Below are 27,757 nucleotides of genomic sequence, written 5' to 3'. Positions count from 1 at the left end.
ATATTGTGACCTACAGATGCACAAATACAGACACTGTAACCTACAGATGCACAAATATAGATACCGTGACCTACAGATGCACAAATATAGACACTATAACTTACAGATGAACAAATATAGACACCATGACTTACAAATGCACAAATATAGATAATTTGACCTTCAGATGCACAAATATAGACAATGTGACCTACAGATGCACAAATATAGACACCGTGACATACAGATGCACAAATATAGACACCGTGACCTACAGATGCACAAATATAGATACTGTTACCTACAGATGCACAAATATAGATACTGTAACCTACAGATGCATAAATATAGATACCGTGACATACAGATGCACAAATATAGACACCGTGACACACAGATGCACAAATATAGACACCGTGACATACAGATGCACAAATATAGACACCGTTACCTACAGATGCACAAATATAGACACACAGTGACCTACAGATGCACAAATATTGACACCGCGACCTAGAAATGCACAAATATAGATACTTTGACATACAGATGGACAAATATAGACACTGTGACCTGCAGATGCACAAACATAGACACTGTGACCTACAGATGCACAAATATAGACACCGTGACCTACAGATGCACAAATATAGACACCGTCACCTACAGATGCACAAATATAGACACTGTGACCTACAGTTGCACAAATATAGACACTGTGACCTACAGATGCACAAATATAGACACTGATCTACAGATGCACATATATATATACTGTGACTCACAGATGCACGAATATTGACACTGTGACCTACAATTGCATAAATATAGACACCGTGACCTACAGATACACATATATAGACACTGTGACCTACAGGTGCACAAATATAGATACTGTGACCTACAGATGCACAAATATAGATACTGTGACCTACAGATGCACAAATATAGATACCGTGACCTACTGATGCACAAATATAGACACTGTGACCTACAGATGCACAAATATTGACACTGTGACCAACAGATGCACAAATATAGACACTGTGACCTACAGATGCTCAAATATAGACACCGTGACCTACAGATGCAGAAATATATATACTGTGACCTACAAATGCACAAATTTAGTTACTGTGACCTACAGATGCACAAATATAAACACTGTGACCTACAGATGCACAAATATAGACACTGTGACCTACAGATGCACAAATATAGACACCATGACACGCAGATGCACAAAAATAGACACCGTGACATACAGATGCACAAATATAGACACCGTTACCTACAGATGCACATATATAGACACCGTGACCTACAGATGCCTAAATATAGACACTGTGACCTACAGATGCACACATATATCGACATTGTGACCTACAGATGCACAAATATAAACAGTGTACCCTACAGATGCACAAATATAAACACCGTGACCTACAGATGCACAAATATAGACACTTTGACCTACAACTGTTCAAATATTGACACTGTGACCTACAGATGCACAAATATAGATACTGTGACCTACAGATGCACAAATATAGATATTGTGACCTACAGATGCACAAACATAGACACTCTAACCTACAGATGCTCAAATATAGACACTATAACCTACAGATGCACAAATATAGACACCGTGACTTACAAATGCTCAAATATAGACAATTTTACCTACAGATGCACAAATATAGATACTGTGAGCTTCAGATGCACAAATATAGACACTGTGACCTAAAGATGCACAAATAAAGACACCGTGACATACAGATGCACAAATATAGACACCGTGACCTACAGATGCACAAATATAGATACTGTTACCAACAGATGCACAAATATAGATACTGTGACCTACAGATGCATAAATATAGACACCGTGACATACAGATGCACAAATATAGGCACCGTGACACACAGATGCACAAATATAGACTCCGTGACATACAGATGCACAAATATAGACACGGTGACCTACAGATGCACAAATATAAATACATCGTGACATATGAATTCCTAAATATAGACACCGTGATCTACAGACGCACACATATAAAGACACTGTGACCTACAGATGCACAAATATAGACACATTGACCTACAGCAGTTCAAATATTGACACTGTGACCTACAGATGCACAAATATAGACACTTTGAACTACAACTGTTCAAATATTGACACTGTGAACTACAGATGCACAAATATAGGTACTGTGACCTACAGATGCACAAATATAGATATTGTGACCTTCAGATGCACAAATATAGACACTCTAACCTACAGATGCAAAAGTATAGACTCCGTAACCTACAGATGCACAAGTATACACACCGTGACCTACAGATGCACAAATATAGATACCGTGACCTACAGATGCACAAATATAGACACTATAACTTACAGATGCACAAATATAGACACTGTGACTTACAAATGCAGAAATATAGATAATTTGACCTACAGATGCACAAATATAGATACTGTGAGCTTCAGATGCACAAATATAGACACTGTGACCTAAAGATGCACAAATATGGACACCGTGACATACAGATGCACAAATATAGACACCGTGACCTACAGATGCACAAATATAGATACTGTTACCAACAGATGCACAAATATAGATACTGTGACCTACAGATGCACAAATATAGACACCGTGACATACAGATGCACAAATATAGACACTGTGACACACAGATGCACAAATATAGACTCCGTGACATACAGATGCACAAATATAGACACCGTGACCTACAGATGCAAAAATATAGATACTGTGACCTACAGATGCACAAATATAGATATTGTGACCTACAGATGCACTAATACAGACACTGTAACCTACAGATGCATAAATATAGACTCCGTAACCTACAAATGCACAAATATACACACCATGACCTACAGATGCACAAATATAGATACCGTGACCTACAGATGCGCAAATATAGACACTATAACCTACCGATGCACAAATATAGACACTCTAACCTACAGATGGACAAATATAGACTCCGTAACCTACAGATGCACAAATATACACACCGTGACCTACAGATGCACAAATATAGATACCGTGACCTACAGATGCACAAATATAGACACTATAACCTACAGATGCACAAATATAGACACCGTGACTTACAAATGCACAAATATAGATAATTTGACCTACAGATGCACAAATATAGATACTGTGAGCTTCAGATGCATAAATATAGACACTGTGACCTAAAAATGCACAAATATAGACACCGTGACATACAGATGCACAAATATAGACACCGTGACCTACAGATGCACAAATATAGACACCGTGACATACAGATGCACAAATATAGACACCGTGACCTACAGATGCACAAATATAAATACAGCGTGACATATAGATTCCTAAATATAGACACCGTGACCTACAGACGCACACATATATAGACACTGTGACCTACAGATGCACAAATATAGACACTGTAACCTACAGATGCAAAAAAATAAACACCGTGACCTACAGATGCACAAATATAGTCACATTGACCTACAGCTGTTCAAATATTGATACTGTGACCTACAGATGCACAAATATAGATACTGTGACCTACAGATGCACAAATATAGATATTGTGACCTACAGATGCACAAATATAGACACCGTAACCTACAGATGCACAAATATAGACACTGTGACCTACAGATGCACAAATATAGACACCATGACACGCAGATGCACAAAAATAGACACCGTGACATACAGATGCACAAATATAGACACCGTCACCTACAGATGCACAAATATAGACACCGTGACCTACAGATGCCTAAATATAGACACTGTGACCTACAGATGCACACATATATCGACATTGTGACCTACAGATGCACAAATATAAACAGTGTACCCTACAGATGCACAAATATAAACACCGTGACCTACAGATGCACAAATATAGACACTTTGACCTACAACTGTTCAAATATTGACACTGTGACCTACAGATGCACAAATATAGATACTGTGACCTACAGATGCACAAATATAGATATTGTGACCTACAGATGCACAAACATAGACACTCTAACCTACAGATGCTCAAATATAGACACTATAACCTACAGATGCACAAATATAGACACCGTGACTTACAAATGCTCAAATATAGACAATTTTACCTACAGATGCACAAATATAGATACTGTGAGCTTCAGATGCACAAATATAGACACTGTGACCTAAAGATGCACAAATAAAGACACCGTGACATACAGATGCACAAATATAAACACCGTGACCTACAGATGCACAAATATAGATACTGTTACCAACAGATGCACAAATATAGATACTGTGACCTACAGATGCACAAATATAGACACCGTGACATACAGATGCACAAATATAGACACCGTGACACACAGATGCACAAATATAGACTCCGTGACATACAGATGCACAAATATAGACACGGTGACCTACAGATGCACAAATATAAATACATCGTGACATATGAATTCCTAAATATAGACACCGTGATCTACAGACGCACACATATAAAGACACTGTGACCTACAGATGCACAAATATAGACACATTGACCTACAGCAGTTCAAATATTGACACTGTGACCTACAGATGCACAAATATAGACACTTTGAACTACAACTGTTCAAATATTGACACTGTGAACTACAGATGCACAAATATAGATACTGTGACCTACAGATGCACAAATATAGATATTGTGACCTACAGATGCACAAATATAGACACTCTAACCTACAGATGCAAAAGTATAGACTCCGTAACCTACAGATGCACAAGTATACACACCGTGACCTACAGATGCACAAATATAGATACCGTGACCTACAGATACACAAATATAGACACTATAACTTACAGATGCACAAATATAGACACTGTGACTTACAAATGCAGAAATATAGATAATTTGACCTACAGATGCACAAATATAGATACTGTGAGCTTCAGATGCACAAATATAGACACTGTGACCTAAAGATGCACAAATATGGACACCGTGACATACAGATGCACAAATATAGACACCGTGACCTACAGATGCACAAATATAGATACTGTTACCAACAGATGCACAAATATAGATACTGTGACCTACAGATGCACAAATATAGACACCGTGACATACAGATGCACAAATATAGACACTGTGACACACAGATGCACAAATATAGACTCCGTGACATACAGATGCACAAATATAGACACCGTGACCTACAGATGCAAAAATATAGATACTGTGACCTGCAGATGCACAAATATAGATATTGTGACCTACAGATGCACTAATACAGACACTGTAACCTACAGATGCATAAATATAGACTCCGTAACCTACAAATGCACAAATATACACACCATGACCTACAGATGCACAAATATAGATACCGTGACCTACAGATGCGCAAATATAGACACTATAACCTACCGATGCACAAATATAGACACTCTAACCTACAGATGGACAAATATAGACTCCGTAACCTACAGATGCACAAATATACACACCGTGACCTACAGATGCACAAATATAGATACCGTGACCTACAGATGCACAAATATAGACACTATAACCTACAGATGCACAAATATAGACACCGTGACTTACAAATGCACAAATATAGATAATTTGACCTACAGATGCACAAATATAGATACTGTGAGCTTCAGATGCATAAATATAGACACTGTGACCTAAAAATGCACAAATATAGACACCGTGACATACAGATGCACAAATATAGACACCGTGACCTACAGATGCACAAATATAGACACCTGACATACAGATGCACAAATATAGACACCGTGACCTACAGATGCACAAATATAGATACAGCGTGACATATAGATTCCTAAATATAGACACCGTGACCTACAGACGCACACATATATAGACACTGTGACCTACAGATGCACAAATATAGACACTGTAACCTACAGATGCAAAAATATAAACACCGTGACCTACAGATGCACAAATATAGTCACATTGACCTACAGCTGTTCAAATATTGATACTGTGACCTACAGATGCACAAATATAGATACTGTGACCTACAGATGCACAAATATAGATATTGTGACCTACAGATGCACAAATATAGACACTGTAACCTTCAGATGCACAAATATAGACTCCGTAACCTACAGATGCACAAATATACACACTGTGACCTACAGTTGCACAAATATAGACACTGTGACCTACAGATGCACAAACATAGACACTGATCTACAGATGCATATATATATATATATATACTGTGACTCCCAAATGCACGAATATAGACACTGTGACCTACAATTGCTTAAATATAGACACCGTGACCTACAGATACACATAGACATTGTGACCTACAGATGCACAAATATAGATACTGTGACCTACAGATGCACAAATAGAGACACTGTGACCTACAGATTCACATATATAGATACCGTGACCTACTGATGCACAAATATAGACACTGTGACCTACAGATGCACAAATATAGACACTGTGACCAACAGATGAACAAATATAGACACTGTGACCTACAGATGCTCAAATATAGACACCGTGACCTACAGATGCAGAAATATAGATACTGTGACCTACAAATGCACAAATTTAGTTACCGTGACCTACAGATGCACAAATATAAACACTGTGACCAACAGATGCACAAATATAGACACTGTGACCTACAGATGCACAAATATAAACACCGTGACCTGCAGATGCACAAACATAGACACTGTGACCTAAAGATGCACAAATATAGACTCCGTAAGCTACAGATGCACAAATATATACATTGTGACCTACAGATGCACAAATATAGACACTGTGCCCTACAGATGCACAAATATAGACACCGTGACCTACAGATGCACAAATATAGACACCGCGACCTAGAGATGCACAAATATAGATACTTTGACATACAGATGCACAAATATAGACACTGTGACCTGCAGATGCACAAACATAGACACTGTGACCTAAAGATGCACAAATATAGACACCGTGACCTACAGATGCACAAATATATACACCGTGACCTACAGATGAACAAATATAGATACTGTGACCTACAGATGCACAAATATAGACACCGTGACATACAGATGCACAAATATAGACACCGTGACACACAGATGCACAAATATAGACTCCGTGACATACAGATGCACAAATATAGACACCGTGACCTACAGATGCAGAAATATAAATACTTCGTGACATATAGATTCCTAAATATAGACACCGTGACCTACAGACGCACACATTTATAGACACTGTGACCTACAGATGCACAAATATAGACACTGTAACCTACAGATGCACAAATATTAACACCGTGACCTACAGATGCACAAATATAGACACACTTACCTACAGCTGTTCAAATATTGACACTGTGACCTACAGATGCACAAATATAGATACTGTGACCTACAGATGCACAAATATAGATATTGTGACCTACAGATGCACAAATACAGACACTGTAACCTACAGATGCATAAATATAGACTCCGTAACCTACAGATGCACAAATGTACACACAATGACCTACAGATGCACAAATATAGATACCGTGACCTACAGATGCACAAATATAGACACTATAACCTACCGATGCACAAATATAGACACTCTAACCTACAGATGCACAAATATAGACTCCGTAACCTACAGATGCACAAATATACACACCGTGACCTACAGATGCACAAATATAGATACAGTGACCTACAGATGCACAAATATAGACACTATAACCTACAGATGCACAAATATAGACACCGTGACTTACAAATGCATAAATATAGATAATTTGACCTACAGATGCACAAATATAGATACTATGAGCTTCAGATGCATAAATATAGACACTGTGACCTAAAGATGCACAAATATAGACACCGTGACATACAGATGCACAAATATTGACACCGTGACCTACAGAGGCACAAATATAGACACCGTGACATACAGATGCACAAATATTGACACCGTGACCTACAGATGCATAAATATAGATACAGCGTGACACATTGACCTACAGCTGTTCAAATATTGAAACTGTGACCTACAGATGCTCAAATATAGATACTGTGACCTACAGATGCACAAATATAGATATTGTGACCTACAGATGCACAAATATAGACACTGTAACCTACAGATGCACAAATATAGACTCCATAACCTACAGATGCACAAATATACACACCGTGACCTACAGATGCACAAATATAGATACTGTGACCTACAGATTCACAAATATAGACACTGTGACCTACAGATGCACAAATATAGACACCGTGACATACAGATGCACAAATATAGATACCGTGACCTACAGATGCACAAATATAGATACTGTTACCTACAGATGCACAAATATAGATACTGTAACCTACAGATGCACAAATATAGATACCGTGACATACAGATGCACAAATATAGACACCGTGACACACAGATGTACAAATATAGACAAAGTGACATACAGATGCACAAATATAGACACCTTTACCTACAGATGCACAAATATAGACACACTGTGACCTACAGATGCCTAAATATAGACACTGTGACCTACAAATGCACACATATATCGACATTGTGACCTACAGATGCATAAATATTGACACTGTGACCTACAGATGCACAAATATAGACACTGTGACCTACAGATGCATAAATATAGATACTGTGACCTACAGATGCACAAATATATACATTGTGACCTACAGATGCACAAATATAGACACTGTGACCTAAAGATGCAGAAATATAGACACCGTGACCTACAGATGCACAAATATAGACACCGTGACCTACAGGTGCACAAATATAGACACTGTGACCTACAGTTGCACAAATATAGACACTGTGTCCTACAGATGCACAAATATAGACACTGTAACCTACAGGTGCACAAATATAAACACCGTGACCTACAGAGGCACAAATATAGACACATTGACCTACAGCTGTTCAAATATTGACACTGTGACATACAGATGCACAAATATAGATACTGTAACCTACAGATGCACAAATATAGATATTGTGACCAACAGATGCACAAATATAGACACTGTAACCTACAGATTCACAAATATAGACTCCGTAACCTACAGATGCACAAATATACACACCATGACCCACAGATGCACAAATATAGATACCGTTACCTACAGATGCACAAATATAGACACTGTGACCTACAGATGCACAAATATAGACACCGTGACATACAGATGCCACAAATATAGACACCGTGACCTACAGATGCACAAATATAGATACTGTTACCTACAGATGCACAAATATAGATACTGTAACCTACAGATGCACAAATATAGATACCGTGACATACAGATGCACAAATATAGACACCGTGACACACAGATCCACAAATATAGACACCGTGACATAGAGATGCACAAATATAGACACCGTGACCTACAGATGCACAAATATAGACACACTGTTACGAACAGATGCCTAAATATAGACACTGTGACCTACAGATGCACACATATATCGACTTTGTGACCTACAGATGATCAAATATAGACACTGTTACCTACAGATGCAAAAATATAGACACTGTGACCTACAGCTGCTCAAATATAGACACTGTGACCAACAGATGCATAAATATAGATACTGTGGCCTACAGATGCACAAATATATATATTGTGACCTACAGATGCACAAATATAGACACTGTGACCTACAGATGCACAAATATAGACACCGTGACCTACAGATGCTCAAATAGAGACACCGCAACCTACAGATGCACAAATATAGATACTTTGACATACAGATGCACAAATATAGACACTGTGACCTGCAGATGCACAAACATAGACATTGTGACCTACAGATGCACAAATATAGACACCGTGACCTACAGATGCACAAATGTAGACACCGTGACCTACAGATGCACAAATATAGACACTGTGACCTACAGTTGCACAAATATAGACACTGTGACCTACAGATGCACAAATATAGACACCGTGACACACAGATGCACAAATATAGACACCGTGACATACAGATGCACAAATATAGACACCGTTACCTACAGATGCCCAAATATAGACACCGTGACCTACAGATGCCTAAATATAGACACCGTGACCTACAGATGCACACATATATCGACATTGTGACCTACAGATGCACAAATATAAACAGTGTAACCTACAGATGCACAAATATAAACACCGTGACCTACAGATGCACAAATATAGACACTTTGACCTACAACTGTTCAAATATTGACACTGTGACCTACAGATGCACAAATATAGATACTGTGACCTACAGATGCACAAATATAGATATTGTGACCTACAGATGCACAAATATAGACACTCTAACCTTCAGATGCACAAATATAGACTCCGTAACCTACAGATGCACAGGTATCCACACCGTGACCTACAGATGCACAAATATAGATACCGTGACCTACAGATGCACAAATATAGACACTATAACCTACAGATGCACAAATATAGATACCGTGACTTACAAATGCAGAAATATAGATAATTTGACCTACAGATGCACAAATATAGATACTGTGAACTTCAGATGAACAAATAAAGACACTGTGACCTAAAGATGCACAAATATAGACACCGTGACATACAGATGCACAAATATAGACACCGTGACCTACAGATGCACAAATATAGATACTGTTACCAACAGATGCACAAATATAGATACTGTGACCTACAGATGCACAAATATAGACTCCGTGACATACAGATGCACAAATATAGACACCGTGACCTACAGATGCAGAAATATAAATACATCGTGACATATAGATTCCTAAATATAGACACCGTGACCTACAGACGCACACATATATAGACACTGTGACCTACAGATGCACAAATATAGACACTGTAACCTACAGATGCACAAATATAAACACCGTGACCTACAGATGCACAAATATAGACACATTGACCTACAGCTGTTCAAATATTGACACTGTGACCTACAGATGCACAAATATAGATACTGTGACCTACAGATGCACAAATATAGATATTGTGACCTACAGATGCACAAATACAGACACTTTAACCTACAGATGCACAAATATAGATACCGTGACCTACAGATGCACAAATATAGACACTATAACCTACAGATGCACAAATATAGACACCGTGACTTACAAATGCACAAATATAGATAATTTGACCAACAGATGCACAAATATAGATACTGTGAGCTTCAGATGCACAAATATAGACACTGTGAACTAAAGATGCACAAATATAGACACCGTGACATACAGATGCACAAATTTAGACACCGTGACCTACAGATGCACAAATATAGATACTGTTACCAACAGATGCAGAAATATAGATACTGTAACCTACAGATGCACAAATATAGACACCATGACATACAGATGCACAAATATAGACACCGTGACACACAGATGCACAAATATAGACTCCGTGACATACAGAATCACAAATATAGACACTGTGACCTACAGAAGCACAAATATAAATACAACCTGACATATAGATTCCTAAATATAGACACCGTGATCTACAGACGCACACATATATAGACACTGTGACCTACAGATGCACAAATATAGACACTGTAACCTACAGGTGCATAAATATAAACACCGTGACCTACAGAGGCACAAATATAGACACATTGACCTACAGCTGTTCAAATATTGACACTGTGACCTACAGATGCACAAATATAGATACTGTGACCTACAGATGCACAAATATAGATATTGTGACCTACAGATTCACAAATATAGACACTGTAACCTACAGATGCACAAATATAGAATCCGTAACCTACAGATGCACAAATATACACACCATGACCCAAAGATGCACAAATATAGATACCGTGACCTACAGATGCACAAATATAGACACTGTGATCTACAGATGCACAAATATAGACACCATGACATACAGATGCACAAATATAGACACCGTGACCTACAGATGCACAAATATAGATACTGTTACCTACAGATGCACAAATATAGATACTGTTACCTACAGATGCACAAATATAGACACTGTAACCTACAGATGCACAAATATAAACACCGTGACCTACAGATGCACAAATATAGACACCGTGACACACAGATGCACAAATATAGACACCGTGACATACAGATGCACAAATATAGACACCGTGACCTACAGATGCACAAATATAGACACACTGTTACCCACAGATGCCTAAATATAGACACTGTGACCTACAGATGCACACATATATCGACTTTGTGACCTACAGATGCACAAATATAGACACTGTTACCTACAGATGCACAAATATAGACACTGTGACCTACAGCTGCTCAAATATAGACACTGTGACCTACAGATGCATAAATATAGATACTGTGGCCTACAGATGCACAAATATATATATTGTGACTTACAGACGCACGAATATAGACACTGTGACCTACAGATGCACAAATATAGACACCGCGACCTACAGATGCACAAATATAGATACTTTGACATACAGATGCACAAATATAGACACTGTGACCTGCAGATGCACAAACATAGACATTGTGACCTACAGATGCACAAATATAGACACCGTGACCTACAGATGCACAAATGTAGACACCGTGACCTACAGTTGCACAAATATAGACACTGTGACCTACAGATGCTCAAATATAGACTCTGATCTACAGATGCAAATATATATATACTGTGACTCACAGATGCACGAATATAGACAATGTGACCTACAATTGCACAAATATTGACAGCGTGACCTACTGATGCACAATTATTGACACCGTGACCTACAGATGCACAAATATAGACACCGTGACACACAGATGCACAAATATAGACACCGTGACATACAGATGCACAAATATAGACACCGTTACCTACAGATGCACAAATATAGACACCGTGACCTACAGATGCCTAAATATAGACACCGTGACCTACAGATGCACACATATATCGACATTGTGACCTACAGATGCACAAATTTAAACAGTGTAACCTACAGATGCACAAATATAGACACCGTGACCTACAGATGCACAAATATAGATACTGTGACCTACAGATGCACAAATATAGACACCGTGACATACAGATGCACAAATATAGACACCGTGACACACAGATGCACAAATATAGACTCCGTGACATACAGATGCACAAATATAGACACCGTGACCTACAGATGCAGAAATATAAATACATCGTGACATATAGATTCCTAAATATAGACACCGTGACCTACAGACGCACACATATATAAACACTGTGACCTACAGATGCACAAATATAGACACTGTAACCTACAGATGCACAAATATAAACACCGTGACCTACAGATGCACAAATATAGACACACGGACCTACAGCTGTTCAAATATTGACACTGTGACCTACAGATGCACAAATATAGATACTGTGACCTACAGATGCACAAATATAGATATTGTGACCTACAGATGCACAAATACAGACACTGTAACCTACAGATGCATAAATATAGACTCCGTAACCTACAGATGCACAAATGTACACACAATAACCTACAGATGCACAAATATAGATACCGTGACCTACAGATGCACAAATATAGACACTATAACCTGCCGATGCACAAATATAGACACTCTAACCTACAGATGCACAAATATCGACTCCGTAACCTACAGATGCACAAATATACACACCGTGACCTACAGATGCACAAATATAGATACAGTGACCTACAGATGCACAAATATAGACACTATAACCTACAGATGCACAAATATAGTCACCGTGACTTACAAATGCACAAATATAGATAATTTGACCTACAGATGCACAAATATAGATACTGTGAGCTTCAGATGCATAAATATAGACACTGTGACCTAAAGATGCACAAATATAGACACCGTGACATACAGATGCACAAATATAGACACCGTGACCTACAGAGGCACAAATATAGACACCGTGACATACAGATGCACAAATATAGACACCGTGACCTACAGATGCACAAATATAGATACAGCGTGACATATAGATTCCTAAATATAGACACCGTGACCTACAGACGCAACACATATATAGACACTGTGACCTACAGATGCACAAATATAGACACTGTAACCTAAAGATGCAAAAATATAAACACCGTGACCTACAGATGCACCAATATAGACACATTGACCTACAGCTGTTCAAATATTGAAACTGTGACCTACAGATGCACAAATATAGATACTGTGACCTACAGATGCAAAAATATAGATATTGTGACCTACAGATGCACAAATATAGACACTGTTACCTACAGATGCACAAATATAGTCTACGTAACCTACAGATGCACAAATATACACACCGTGACCTACAGATGCACAAATATAGATACTGTGACCTACAGATGCACAAATATAGACACTATAACCTACAGATGCACAATTATAGACACCGTGACTTACAAATGCACAAATATAGATAATTTGACCTACAGATGCACTAATATAGATACTGTGAGCTTCAGATTCACAAATATAGACACTGTGATCTACAGATGCACAAGTATAGACACCGTGACATACAGATGCACAAATATAGATACCGTGACCTACAGATGCACAAATATAGATACTGTTACCTACAGATGCACAAATATAGATACTGTAACCTACAGATGCACAAATATAGATACCGTGACATATAGATGCACAAATATAGACACCGTGACACACAGATGTACAAATATAGACAAAGTGACATACAGATGCAAAAATATAGACACCTTTACCTACAGATGCACAAATATAGACACACCGTGACCTACAGATGCCTAAATATAGACACCGTGACCTACAGATGCACACATATATCGACATTGTGACCTACAGATGCATAAATATAGACACTGTTACCTACAGATGCACAAATATAGACACTGTGACCTACAGATGCATAAATATAGATACTGTGACCTACAGATGCACAAATATATACATTGTGACCTACAGATGCACAAATATAGACAGTGTGCCCTACAGATGCACAAATATAGACACCGTGACCTACAGATGCACAAATATTGACACCGCGACCTAGAGATGCACAAATATAGATACTTTTACATACAGATACACAAATATAGACACTGTGACCTGCAGATGCACAAACATAGACACTGTGACCTAAAGATGCACAAATATAGACACCGTGACCTACAGATGCACAAATATAGACACCGTGACCTACAGATGCACAAATATAGACACTGTGACCTACAGTTGCACAAATATAGACACTGTGACCTACAGATGCACAAATATAGACACTGTAACCTACAGGTGCACAAATATAAACACCGTGACCTACAGAGGCACAAATATAGACACATTGACCTACAGCTGTTCAAATATTGACACTGTGACCTACAGATGCACAAATATAGATACTGTGACCTACAGATGCACAAATATAGATATTGTGACCTACAGATGCACAAATATAGACACTGTAACCTACAGATGCACAAATATAGACTCCGTAACCTACAGATGCACAAATATACACACCATGACCCACAGATGCACAAATATAGATACCGTGACCTACAGATGCACAAATATAGACACTGTGACCTACAGATGCACATATATAGACACCGTGACATACAGATGCACAAATATAGACACCGTGACCTACAGATGCACAAATATAGATACTGTTACCTACAGATGCACAAATATAGATACTGTAACCTACAGATGCACAAATATAGATACCGTGACATACAGATGCACAAATATAGACACCGTGACACACAGATGCACAAATATAGACACCGTGACATACAGATGCACAAATATAGACACCGTGACCTACAGATGCACAAATATAGACACACTGTTACGAACAGATGCCTAAATATAGACACTGTGACCTACAGATGCACACATATATCGACTTTGTGACCTACAGATGCACAAATATAGACACTGTTACCTACAGATGCACAAATATAGACACTGTGACCTACAGCTGCTCAAATATAGACACTGTGACCAACAGATGCATAAATATAGATACTGTGGCCTACAGATGCTCAAATATATATATTGTGACCTACAGATGCACAAATATAGACACTGTGACCTACAGATGCACAAATATAGACAACGTGACCTACAGATGCTCATATAGAGACACCGCGACCTACAGATGCACAAATATAGATACTTTGACATACAGATGCACAAATATAGACACTGTGACCTGCAGATGCACAAACATAGACATTGTGACCTGCAGATGCACAAATATAGACACCGTGACCTACAGATGCTCAAATGTAGACACCGTGACCTACAGATGCACAAATATAGACACTGTGACCTACAGTTGCACAAATACAGACACTGTGACCTACAGATGCACAAATATAGACACTGATCTACAGATGCAAATATATATATACTGAGACTCACAGATGCACGAATATAGACAATGTGACCTACAATTGCACAAATATTGACACCGTGACCTACTGATGCACAATTATTGACACCGTGACCTACAGATGCACAAATATAGACACCGTGACACACAGATGCACAAATATAGACACTGTGACATACAGATGCACAAATATAGACACCGTTACCTACAGATGCACAAATATAGACACCGTGACCTACAGATGCCTAAATATAGACACCGTGACCTACAGATGCACACATATATCGACATTGTGACCTACAGATGCACAAATATAAACAGTGTAACCTACAGATGCACAAATATAAACACCGTGACCTACAGATGCACAAATATAGACACTTTGACCTACAACTGTTCAAATATTGACACTGTGACCTACAGATGCACAAATATAGATACTGTGACCTACAGATGCACAAATATAGATATTGTGACCAACAGATGCACAAATATAGACACTCTAACCTACAGATGCACAAATATAGACTCCGTAACCTACAGATGCACAAGTATACACACCGTGACCTACAGATGCACAAATATAGATACCGTGACCTACAGATGCACAAATATAGACACTATAACCTACAGATGCACAAATATAGACACCGTGACTTACAAATGCAGAAATATAGATAATTTGACCTACAGATGCACAAATATAGATACTGTGAGCTTCAGATGAACAAATAAAGACACTGTGACCTAAAGATGCACAAATATAGACACCGTGACATACAGATGCACAAATATAGACACCGTGACCTACAGATGCACAAATATAGATACTGTTACCAACAGATGCACAAATATAGATACTGTGACCTACAGATGCACAAATATAGACTCCGTGACATACAGATGCACAAATATAGACAACGTGACCTACAGATGCAGAAATATAAATACATCGTGACATATAGATTCCTAAATATAGACACCGTGACCTACAGACGCACACATATATAGACACTGTGACCTACAGATGCACAAATATAGACACTGTAACCTACAGATGCACAAATATAAACACCGTGACCTACAGATGCACAAATATAGACACATTGACCTACAGCTGTTCAAATATTGACACTGTGACCTACAGATGCACAAATATAGATACTGTGACCTACAGATGCACAAATATAGATATTGTGACCTACAGATGCACAAATACAGACACTGTAACCTACAGATGCACAAATATAGATACCGTGACCTACAGATGCACAAATATAAACACTATAACCTACAGATGCACAAATATAGACACCGTGACTTACAAATGCACAAATATAGACACCGTGACTTACAAATGCACAAATATAGATAATTTGACCAACAGATGCACAAATATAGATACTGTGAGCTTCAGATGCACAAATATAGACACTGTGACCTAAAGATGCACAAATATAGACACCGTGACATACAGATGCACAAATATAGACACCGTGACCTACAGATGCACAAATATAGATACTGTTACCAACAGGTGCAGAAATATAGATACTGTAACCTACAGATGCTCAAATATAGACACCATGACATACAGATGCACAAATATTGACACCGTGACACACAGATGCACAAATATAGACTCCGTGACATACAGAATCACAAATATAGACACTATGACCTACAGAAGCACAAATATAAATACAACCTGACATATAGATTCCTAAATATAGACACCGTGATCTACAGACGCACACATATATAGACACTGTGACCTACAGATGCACAAATATAGACACTTTAACCTACAGGTGCACAAATATAAACACCGTGACCTACAGAGGCACAAATATAGACACATTGACCTACAGCTGTTCAAATATTGACACTGTGACCTACAGATGCACAAATATAGACACTGTAACCTACAGATGCACAAATATAGACTCCGTAACCTACAGATGCACAAATATACACACCATGACCCAAAGATGCACAAATATAGATACCGTGAACCTACAGATGCACAAATACAAACACTGTGATCTACAGATGCACAAATATAGACACCATGACATACAGATGCACAAATATAGACACTGTGACCTACAGATGCACAAATATAGATACTGTTACCTACAGATGCACAAATATAGATACTGTAACCTACAGATGCAAAATGTAGATACCGTGACATACTGATACACAAATATAGACACCGTGACACACAGATGCACAAATATAGACACCGTGACATACAGATGCACAAATATAGACACCGTGACCTACAGATGCACAAATATAGACACACTGTTACCCACAGATGCCTAAATATAGACACTGTGACCTACAGATGCACACATATATCGACTTTGTGACCTACAGATGCACAAATATAGACACTGTTACCTACAGATGCACAAATATAGACACTGTGACCTACAGCTGCTCAAATATAGACACTGTGACCTACAGATGCATAAATATAGATACTGTGGCCTACAGATGCACAAATATATATATTGTGACCTACAGACGCACGAATATAGACACTGTGACCTACAGATGCACAAATATAGACACCGCGACCTACAGATGCACAAATATAGATACTTTGACATACAGATGCACAAATATAGACACTGTGACCTGCAGATGCACAAACATAGACATTGTGACCTACAGATGCACAAATATAGACACCGTGACCTACAGATGCACAAGTGTAGACACCGTGACCTACAGTTGCACAAATATAGACACTGTGACCTACAGATGCTCAAATATAGACTCTGATCTACAGATGCAAATATATATATACTGTGACTCACAGATGCACGAATATAGACAATGTGACCTACAATTGCACAAATATTGACACCGTGACCTACTGATGCACAATTATTGACACCGTGACCTACAGATGCACAAATATAGACACCGTGACACACAGATGCACAAATATAGACACCGTGACATACAGATGCACAAATATAGACACCGTTACCTACAGATGCACAAATAAAGACACCGTGACCTACAGATGCCTAAATATAGACACCGTTACCTACAGATGCACAAATAAAGACACCGTGACCTACAGATGCCTAAATATAGACACCGTGACCTACAGATGCACACATATATCGACATTGTGACCTACAGATGCACAAATTTAAACAGTGTAACCTACAGATGCACAAATATAGACACCGTGACCTACAGATGAGCAAATATAGATACTGTGACCTACAGATGCACAAATATAGTCACCGTGACATACAGATGCACAAATATAGACACCGTGACACACAGATGCACAAATATAGACTCCGTGACATACAGATGCACAAATATAGACACCGTGACCTACAGATGCAGAAATATAAATACATCGTGACATATAGAATCCTAAATATAGACACCGTGACCTACAGACGCACACATATATAGACACTGTGACCTACAGATGCATAAATATAGACACTGTAACCTACAGATGCACAAATATAAACACCGTGACCTACAGATGCACAAATATAGACACACTGACCTACAGCTGTTCAAATATTGACACTGTGACCTACAGATGCACAAATATAGATACTGTGACCTACAGATGCACAAATATAGATATTGTGACCTACAGATGCACAAATACAGACACTGTAACCTACAGATGCATAAATATAGACTCCGTAACCTACAGATGCACAAATGTACACACAATGACCTACAGATGCACAAATATAGATACCGTGACCTACAGATGCACAAATATAGACACTATAACCTGCCGATGCACAAATATAGACACTCTAACCTACAGATGCACAAATATCGACTCCGTAACCTACAGATGCACAAATATACACACCGTGACCTACAGATGCACAAATATAGATACAGTGACCTACAGATGCACAAATATAGACACTATAACCTACAGATGCACAAATATAGACACTGTGACTTACAAATGCACAAATATAGATAATTTGACCTACAGATGCACAAATATAGATACTGTGAGCTTCAGATGCATAAATATAGACACTGTGACCTAAAGATGCACAAATATAGACACCGTGACATACAGATGCACAAAAATAGACACCGTGACCTACAGATGCACAAATATAGATACAGCGTGACATATAGATTCCTAAATATAGACACCGTGACCTACAGACGCAACACATATATAGACACTGTGACCTACAGATGCACAAATATAGACACTGTAACCTAAAGATGCAAAAATATAAACACCGTGACCTACAGATGCACCAATATAGACACATTGACCTACAGCTGTTCAAATATTGAAACTGTGACCTACAGATGCACAAATATAGATACTGTGACCTACAGATGCAAAAATATATAGATATTGTGACCTAAAGATGCACAAATATAGACACTGTTACCTACAGATGCACAAATATAGTCTCCGTAACCTACAGATGCACAAATATACACACCGTGACCTACAGATGCACAAATATAGATACTGTGACTTTCAGATGCACAAATATAGACACTATAACCTACAGATGCACAATTATAGACACCGTGACTTACAAATGCACAAATATAGATAATTTGACCTACAGATGCACAAATATAGATACTGTGAGCTTCAGATTCACAAATATAGACACTGTGACCTACAGATGCACAAGTATAGACACCGTGACATACAGATGCACAAATATAGATACCGTGACCTACAGATGCACAAATATAGATACTGTTACCTACAGATGCACAAATATAGATACTGTAACCTACAGATGCACAAATATAGATACCATGACATACAGATGCACAAATATAGACACCGTGACACACAGATGTACAAATATAGACAAAGTGACATACAGATGCAAAAATATAGACACCTTTACCTACAGATGCACAAATATAGACACACCGTGACCTACAGATGCCTAAATATAGACACCGTGACCTACAGATGCACACATATATCGACATTGTGACCTACAGATGCACAAATATAGACACTGTTACCTACAGATGCACAAATATAGACACTGTGACCTACAGATGCATAAATATAGATACTGTGACCTACAGATGCACAAATATATACATTGTGACCTACAGATGCACAAATATAGACAGTGTGCCCTACAGATGCACAAATATAGACACCGTGACCTACAGATGCACAAATATTGACACCGCGACCTAGAGATGCACAAATATAGATACTTTGACATACAGATACACAAATATAGACACTGTGACCTGCAGATGCACAAACATAGACACTGTGACCTAAAGATGCACAAATATAGACACAGTGACCTACAGATGCACAAATATAGACACCGTGACCTACAGATGCACAAATATAGACACTGTGACCTACAGTTGCACAAATATAGACACTGTGACCTACAGATGCACAAATATAGACACTGTAACCTACAGGTGCACAAATATAAACACCGTGACCTACAGAGGCACAAATATAGACACATTGACCTACAGCTGTTCAAATATTGACACTGTGACCTACAGATGCACAAATATAGATATTGTGACCTACAGATGCACAAATATAGACACTGTAACCTACAGATGCACAAATATAGACTCCGTAACCTACAGATGCACAAATATACACACCATGACCCACAGATGCACAAATATAGATACCGTGACCTACAGATGCACAAATATAGACACTGTGACCTACAGATGCACATATATAGACACCGTGACCTACAGATGCACAAATATAGATACTGTTACCTACAGATGCACAAATATAGATACTGTAACCTACAGATGCACAAATATAGATACTGTGACATACAGATGCACAAATATAGACACCGTGACACACAGATGCACAAATATAGACACCGTGACATACAGATGCACAAATATAGACACCGTGACCTACAGATGCACAAATATAGACACACTGTTACGAACAGATGCCTAAATATAGACACTGTGACCTACAGAGCACACATATATCGACTTTGTGACCTACAGATGCACAAATATAGACACTGTGGCCTACAGATGCTCAAATATATATATTGTGACCTACAGATGCACAAATATAGACACTGTGACCTACAGATGCACAAATATAGACACTGTGACCTACAGATGCTCAAATAGAGACACCGCGACCTACAGATGCACAAATATAGATACTTTGACATACAGATGCACAAATATAGACACTGTGACCTGCAGATGCACAAACATAGACATTGTGACCTACAGATGCACAAATATAGACACCGTGACCTACAGATGCACAAATGTAGACACTGTGACCTACAGATGCACAAATATAGACACTGTGACCTACAGTTGCACAAATATAGACACTGTGACCTACAGATGCACAAATATATACACTGATCTACAGATGCAAATATATATATACTGTGACTCACAGATGCACGAATATAGACAATTTGACCTACAATTGCACAAATATTGACACCGTGACCTACTGATGCACAATTATTGACACCGTGACCTACAGATGCACAAATATAGACACCGTGACCTACAGATGCACAAATATTGACACTGCGACCTAGAGATGCACAAATATAGATACTTTGACATACAGATACACAAATATAGACACTGTGACCTGCAGATGCACAAACATAGACACTGTGACCTAAAGATGCACAAATATAGACACCGTGACCTACAGATGCACAAATATAGACACTCTGACCTACAGTTGCACAAATATAGACACTGTGACCTACAGATGCACAAATATAGACACTGTAACCTACAGGTGCACAAATATAAACACCGTGACCTACAGAGGCACAAATATAGACACATTGACCTACAGCTGTTCAAATATTGACACTGTGACCTACAGATACACAAATATAGATACTGTGACCTACAGATGCACAAATATAGATATTGTGACCTACAGATGCACAAATATAGACACTGTAACCTACAGATGCACAAATATAGACTCCGTAATCTACAGATGCACAAATATACACACCATGACCCACAGATGCACAAATATAGATACCGTGACCTACAGATGCACAAATATAGACACTGTGACCTACAGATGCACATATATAGACACCGTGACATACAGATGCACAAATATAGACACCGTGACCTACAGATGCACAAATATAGATACTGTTACCTACAGATGCACAAATATAGATACTGTAACCTACAGATGCACAAATATAGATACCGTGACATACAGATGCACAAATATAGACACCGTGACACACAGATGCACAAATATAGACACCGTGACATACAGATGCACAAATATAGACACCGTGACCTACAGATGCACAAATATAGACACACTGTTACGAACAGATGCCTAAATATAGACACTGTGACCTACAGAGCACACATATATCGACTTTGTGACCTACAGATGCACAAATATAGACACTGTGGCCTACAGATGTTCAAATATATATATTGTGACCTACAGATGCACAAATATAGACACTGTGACCTACAGATGCACAAATATAGACACCGTGACCTACAGATGCTCAAATAGAGACACCGCGACCTACAGATGCACAAATATAGATAATTTGACATACAGATGCACAAATATAGACACTGTGACCTGCAGATGCACAAACATAGACATTGTGACCTACAGATGCACAAATATAGACACCGTGACCTACAGATGCACAAATGTAGACACCGTGACCTGCAGATGCACAAATATAGACACTGTGACCTACAGTTGCACAAATATAGACACTGTGACCTACAGATGCACAAATATAGACACTGATCTACAGATGCAAATATATATATACTGTGACTCACAGATGCACGAATATAGACAATGTGACCTTCAATTGCACAAATATTGACACCGTGACCTACTGATGCACAATTATTGACACCGTGACCTACAGATGCACAAATATAGACACCGTGACACACAGATGCACAAATATAGACACCGTGACGTACAGATGCACAAATATAGACACCGTTACCTACAGATGCACAAATATAGACACCGTGACCTACAGATGCCTAAATATAGACACCGTGACCTAAAGATGCACACATATATCGACATTGTGACCTACAGATGCACAAATATAAACAGTGTAACCTACAGATGCACAAATATAAACACCGTGACCTACAGATGCACAAATATAGACACTTTGACCTACAACTGTTCAAATATTGACACTGTGACCTACAGATGCACAAATATAGATACTGTGACCTACAGATGCACAAATATAGATATTGTGACCTACAGATGCACAAATATAGACACTCTAACCTACAGATGCACAAATATAGACTCCGTAACCTACAGATGCACAAGTATACACACCGTGACCTACAGATGCACAAATATAGATACCGTGACCTACAGATGCACAAATATAGACACTATAACCTACAGATGCACAAATATAGACACCGTGACTTACAAATGCAGAAATATAGATAATTTGACCTACAGATGCACAAATATAGATACTGTGAGCTTCAGATGAACAAATAAAGACACTGTGACCTAAAGATGCACAAATATAGACACCGTGACATACAGATGCACAAATATAGACACCGTGACCTACAGATGCACAAATATAGATATTGTGACCTACAGATGCACAAATATAGACACTCTAACCTACAGATGCACAAATATAGACTCCGTAACCTACAGATGCACAAGTATACACACCGTGACCTACAGATGCACAAATATAGATACCGTGACCTACAGATGCACAAATATAGACACTATAACCTACAGATGCACAAATATAGACACCGTGACTTACAAATGCAGAAATATAGATAATTTGACCTACAGATGCACAAATATAGATACTGTGAGCTTCAGATGAACAAATAAAGACACTGTGACCTAAAGATGCACAAATATAGACACCGTGACATACAGATGCACAAATATAGACACCGTGACCTACAGATGCACAAATATAGATACTGTTACCAACAGATGCACAAATATAGATACTGTGACCTACAGATGCACAAATATAGACTCCGTGACATACAGATGCACAAATATAGACACCGTGACCTACAGATGCAGAAATATAAATACATCGTGACATATTGATTCCTAAATATAGACACCGTGACCTACAGACGCACACATATATAGACACTGTGACCTACAGATGCACAAATATAGACACTGTAACCTACAGATGCACAAATATAAACACCGTAACCTACAGATGCACAAATATAGACACATTGACCTACAGCTGTTCAAATATTGACACTGTGACCTACAGATGCACAAATATAGATATTGTGACCTACAGATGCACAAATACAGACACTGTAACCTACAGATGCACAAATATAGATACCGTGACCTACAGATGCACAAATATAAACACTATAACCTACAGATGCACAAATATAGACACCGTGACTTACAAATGCACAAATATAGATAATTTGACCAACAGATGCACAAATATAGATACTGTGAGCTTCAGATGCACAAATATAGACACTGTAACCTAAAGATGCACAAATATAGACACCGTGACATACAGATGCACAAATATAGACACCGTGACCTACAGATGCACAAATATAGATACTGTTACGAACAGATGCAGAAATATTGATACTGTAACCTACAGATGCTCAAATATAGACACCATGACATACAGATGCACAAATATAGACACCGTGACACACAGATGCACAAATATAGACTCCGTGACATACAGAATCACAAATATAGACACTGTGACCTACAGAAGCACAAATATAAATACAACCTGACATATAGATTCCTAAATATAGACACCGTGATCTACAGACGCACACATATATAGACACTGTGACCTACAGATGCACAAATATAGACACTGTAACCTACAGGTGCACAAATATAAACACCGTGACCTACAGAGGCACAAATATAGACACATTGACCTACAGCTGTTCAAATATTGACACTGTGACCTACAGATGCACAAATATAGATACTGTGACCTACAGATGCACAAATATAGATATTGTGACCTACAGATTCACAAATATAGACACTGTAACCTACAGATGCACAAATATAGACTCCGTAACCTACAGATGCACAAATATACACACCATGACCCAAAGATGCACAAATATAGATACCGTGACCTACAGATGCACAAATATAGACACTGTGATCTACAGATGCACAAATATAAACACCATGACATACAGATGCACAAATATAGACACCGTGACCTACAGATGCACAAATATAGATACTGTTACCTACAGATGCACAAATATAGATACTGTAACCTACAGATGAAAATATAGATACCGTGACATACTGATACACAAATATAGACACCGTGACACACAGATGCAAAAATATAGACACCGTGACATACAGATGCACAAATATAGACACCGTGACCTACAGATGCACAAATATAGACACACTGTTACCAACAGATGCCTAAATATAGACACTGTGACCTACAGATGCACACATATATCGACTTTGTGACCTACAGATGCACAAATATAGAGACTGTTACCTACAGATGCACAAATATAGACACTGTGACCTACAGCTGCTCAAATATAGACACTGTGACCTATAGATGCATAAATATAGATACTGTGGCCTACAGATGCACAAATATATATATTGTGACCTACAGACGCACGAATATAGACACTGTGACCTACAGATGCACAAATATAGACACCGCGACCTACAGATGGACAAATATAGATACTTTGACATACAGATGCACAAATATAGACACTGTGACCTGCAGATGCACAAACATAGACATTGTGACCTGCAGATGCACAAATATAGACACCGTGACCTAAAGATGCACAAATGTAGACACCGTGACCTACAGATGCACAAATATAGACACTCTGACCTACAGTTGCACAAATATAGACACTGTGACCTACAGATGCACAAATATAGACTCTGATCTACAGATGCAAATATATATATACTGTGACTCACAGATGCACGAATATAGACAATGTGACCTACAATTGCACAAATATTGACACCGTGACCTACTGATGCACAATTATTGACACCGTGACCTACAGATGCACAAATATAGACACTGTAACCTACAGATGCACAAATATAGACTCCGTAACCTACA

General features: G+C 38.3%; 1 protein-coding gene across 1 annotated transcript; it reads left to right on the top strand.

The window, feature by feature from the left end:
* The first annotated feature begins 125 nt into the window (after nucleotides 1-125).
* Nucleotides 126-27,458, top strand: LOC138365683 (uncharacterized). The gene is made up of 21 exons (XM_069326177.1): nucleotides 126-215; nucleotides 1,157-1,687; nucleotides 2,031-2,471; nucleotides 3,687-4,187; nucleotides 4,531-4,971; nucleotides 6,516-6,804; nucleotides 7,314-7,558; nucleotides 8,754-8,873; nucleotides 10,139-10,399; nucleotides 12,311-12,421; nucleotides 13,001-13,171; nucleotides 13,365-13,595; nucleotides 16,018-16,488; nucleotides 16,768-17,028; nucleotides 18,880-18,990; nucleotides 19,994-20,404; nucleotides 20,566-20,799; nucleotides 21,173-21,240; nucleotides 24,091-24,289; nucleotides 24,599-24,859; nucleotides 27,069-27,458. The coding sequence occupies exons 1-21, from the start codon at nucleotides 126-128 to the stop codon at nucleotides 27,456-27,458; spliced, it is 5,838 nt and encodes a 1,945-aa protein (XP_069182278.1).
* Nucleotides 27,459-27,757: the final 299 nt, after the last annotated feature.

Source organism: Procambarus clarkii, chromosome 2, assembly GCF_040958095.1.
Source record: "Procambarus clarkii isolate CNS0578487 chromosome 2, FALCON_Pclarkii_2.0, whole genome shotgun sequence".
Lineage (NCBI taxonomy): Eukaryota > Metazoa > Arthropoda > Malacostraca > Decapoda > Cambaridae > Procambarus > Procambarus clarkii.
Note: the sequence above shows the minus strand (reverse complement) of the source record. Positions and strands in the feature narration are given on the sequence as shown.

Coding starts and splice junctions, on each gene's coding strand:
- LOC138365683 (XM_069326177.1), top strand. CDS start 126: ATGACTTACAAATGCACAAATATAGATAATTTGACCTTCAGATGCACA. Junction 13,172..13,364: donor GATGCACAAATATAGATACT/GTGACCTACAGA, acceptor CGTGACCTACAG/ACGCACACATATATAAACAC. Junction 21,241..24,090: donor TGTGACCTACAGATGCACAA/GTATAGACACCG, acceptor TGTGACCTACAG/ATGCACAAATATAGACACCG.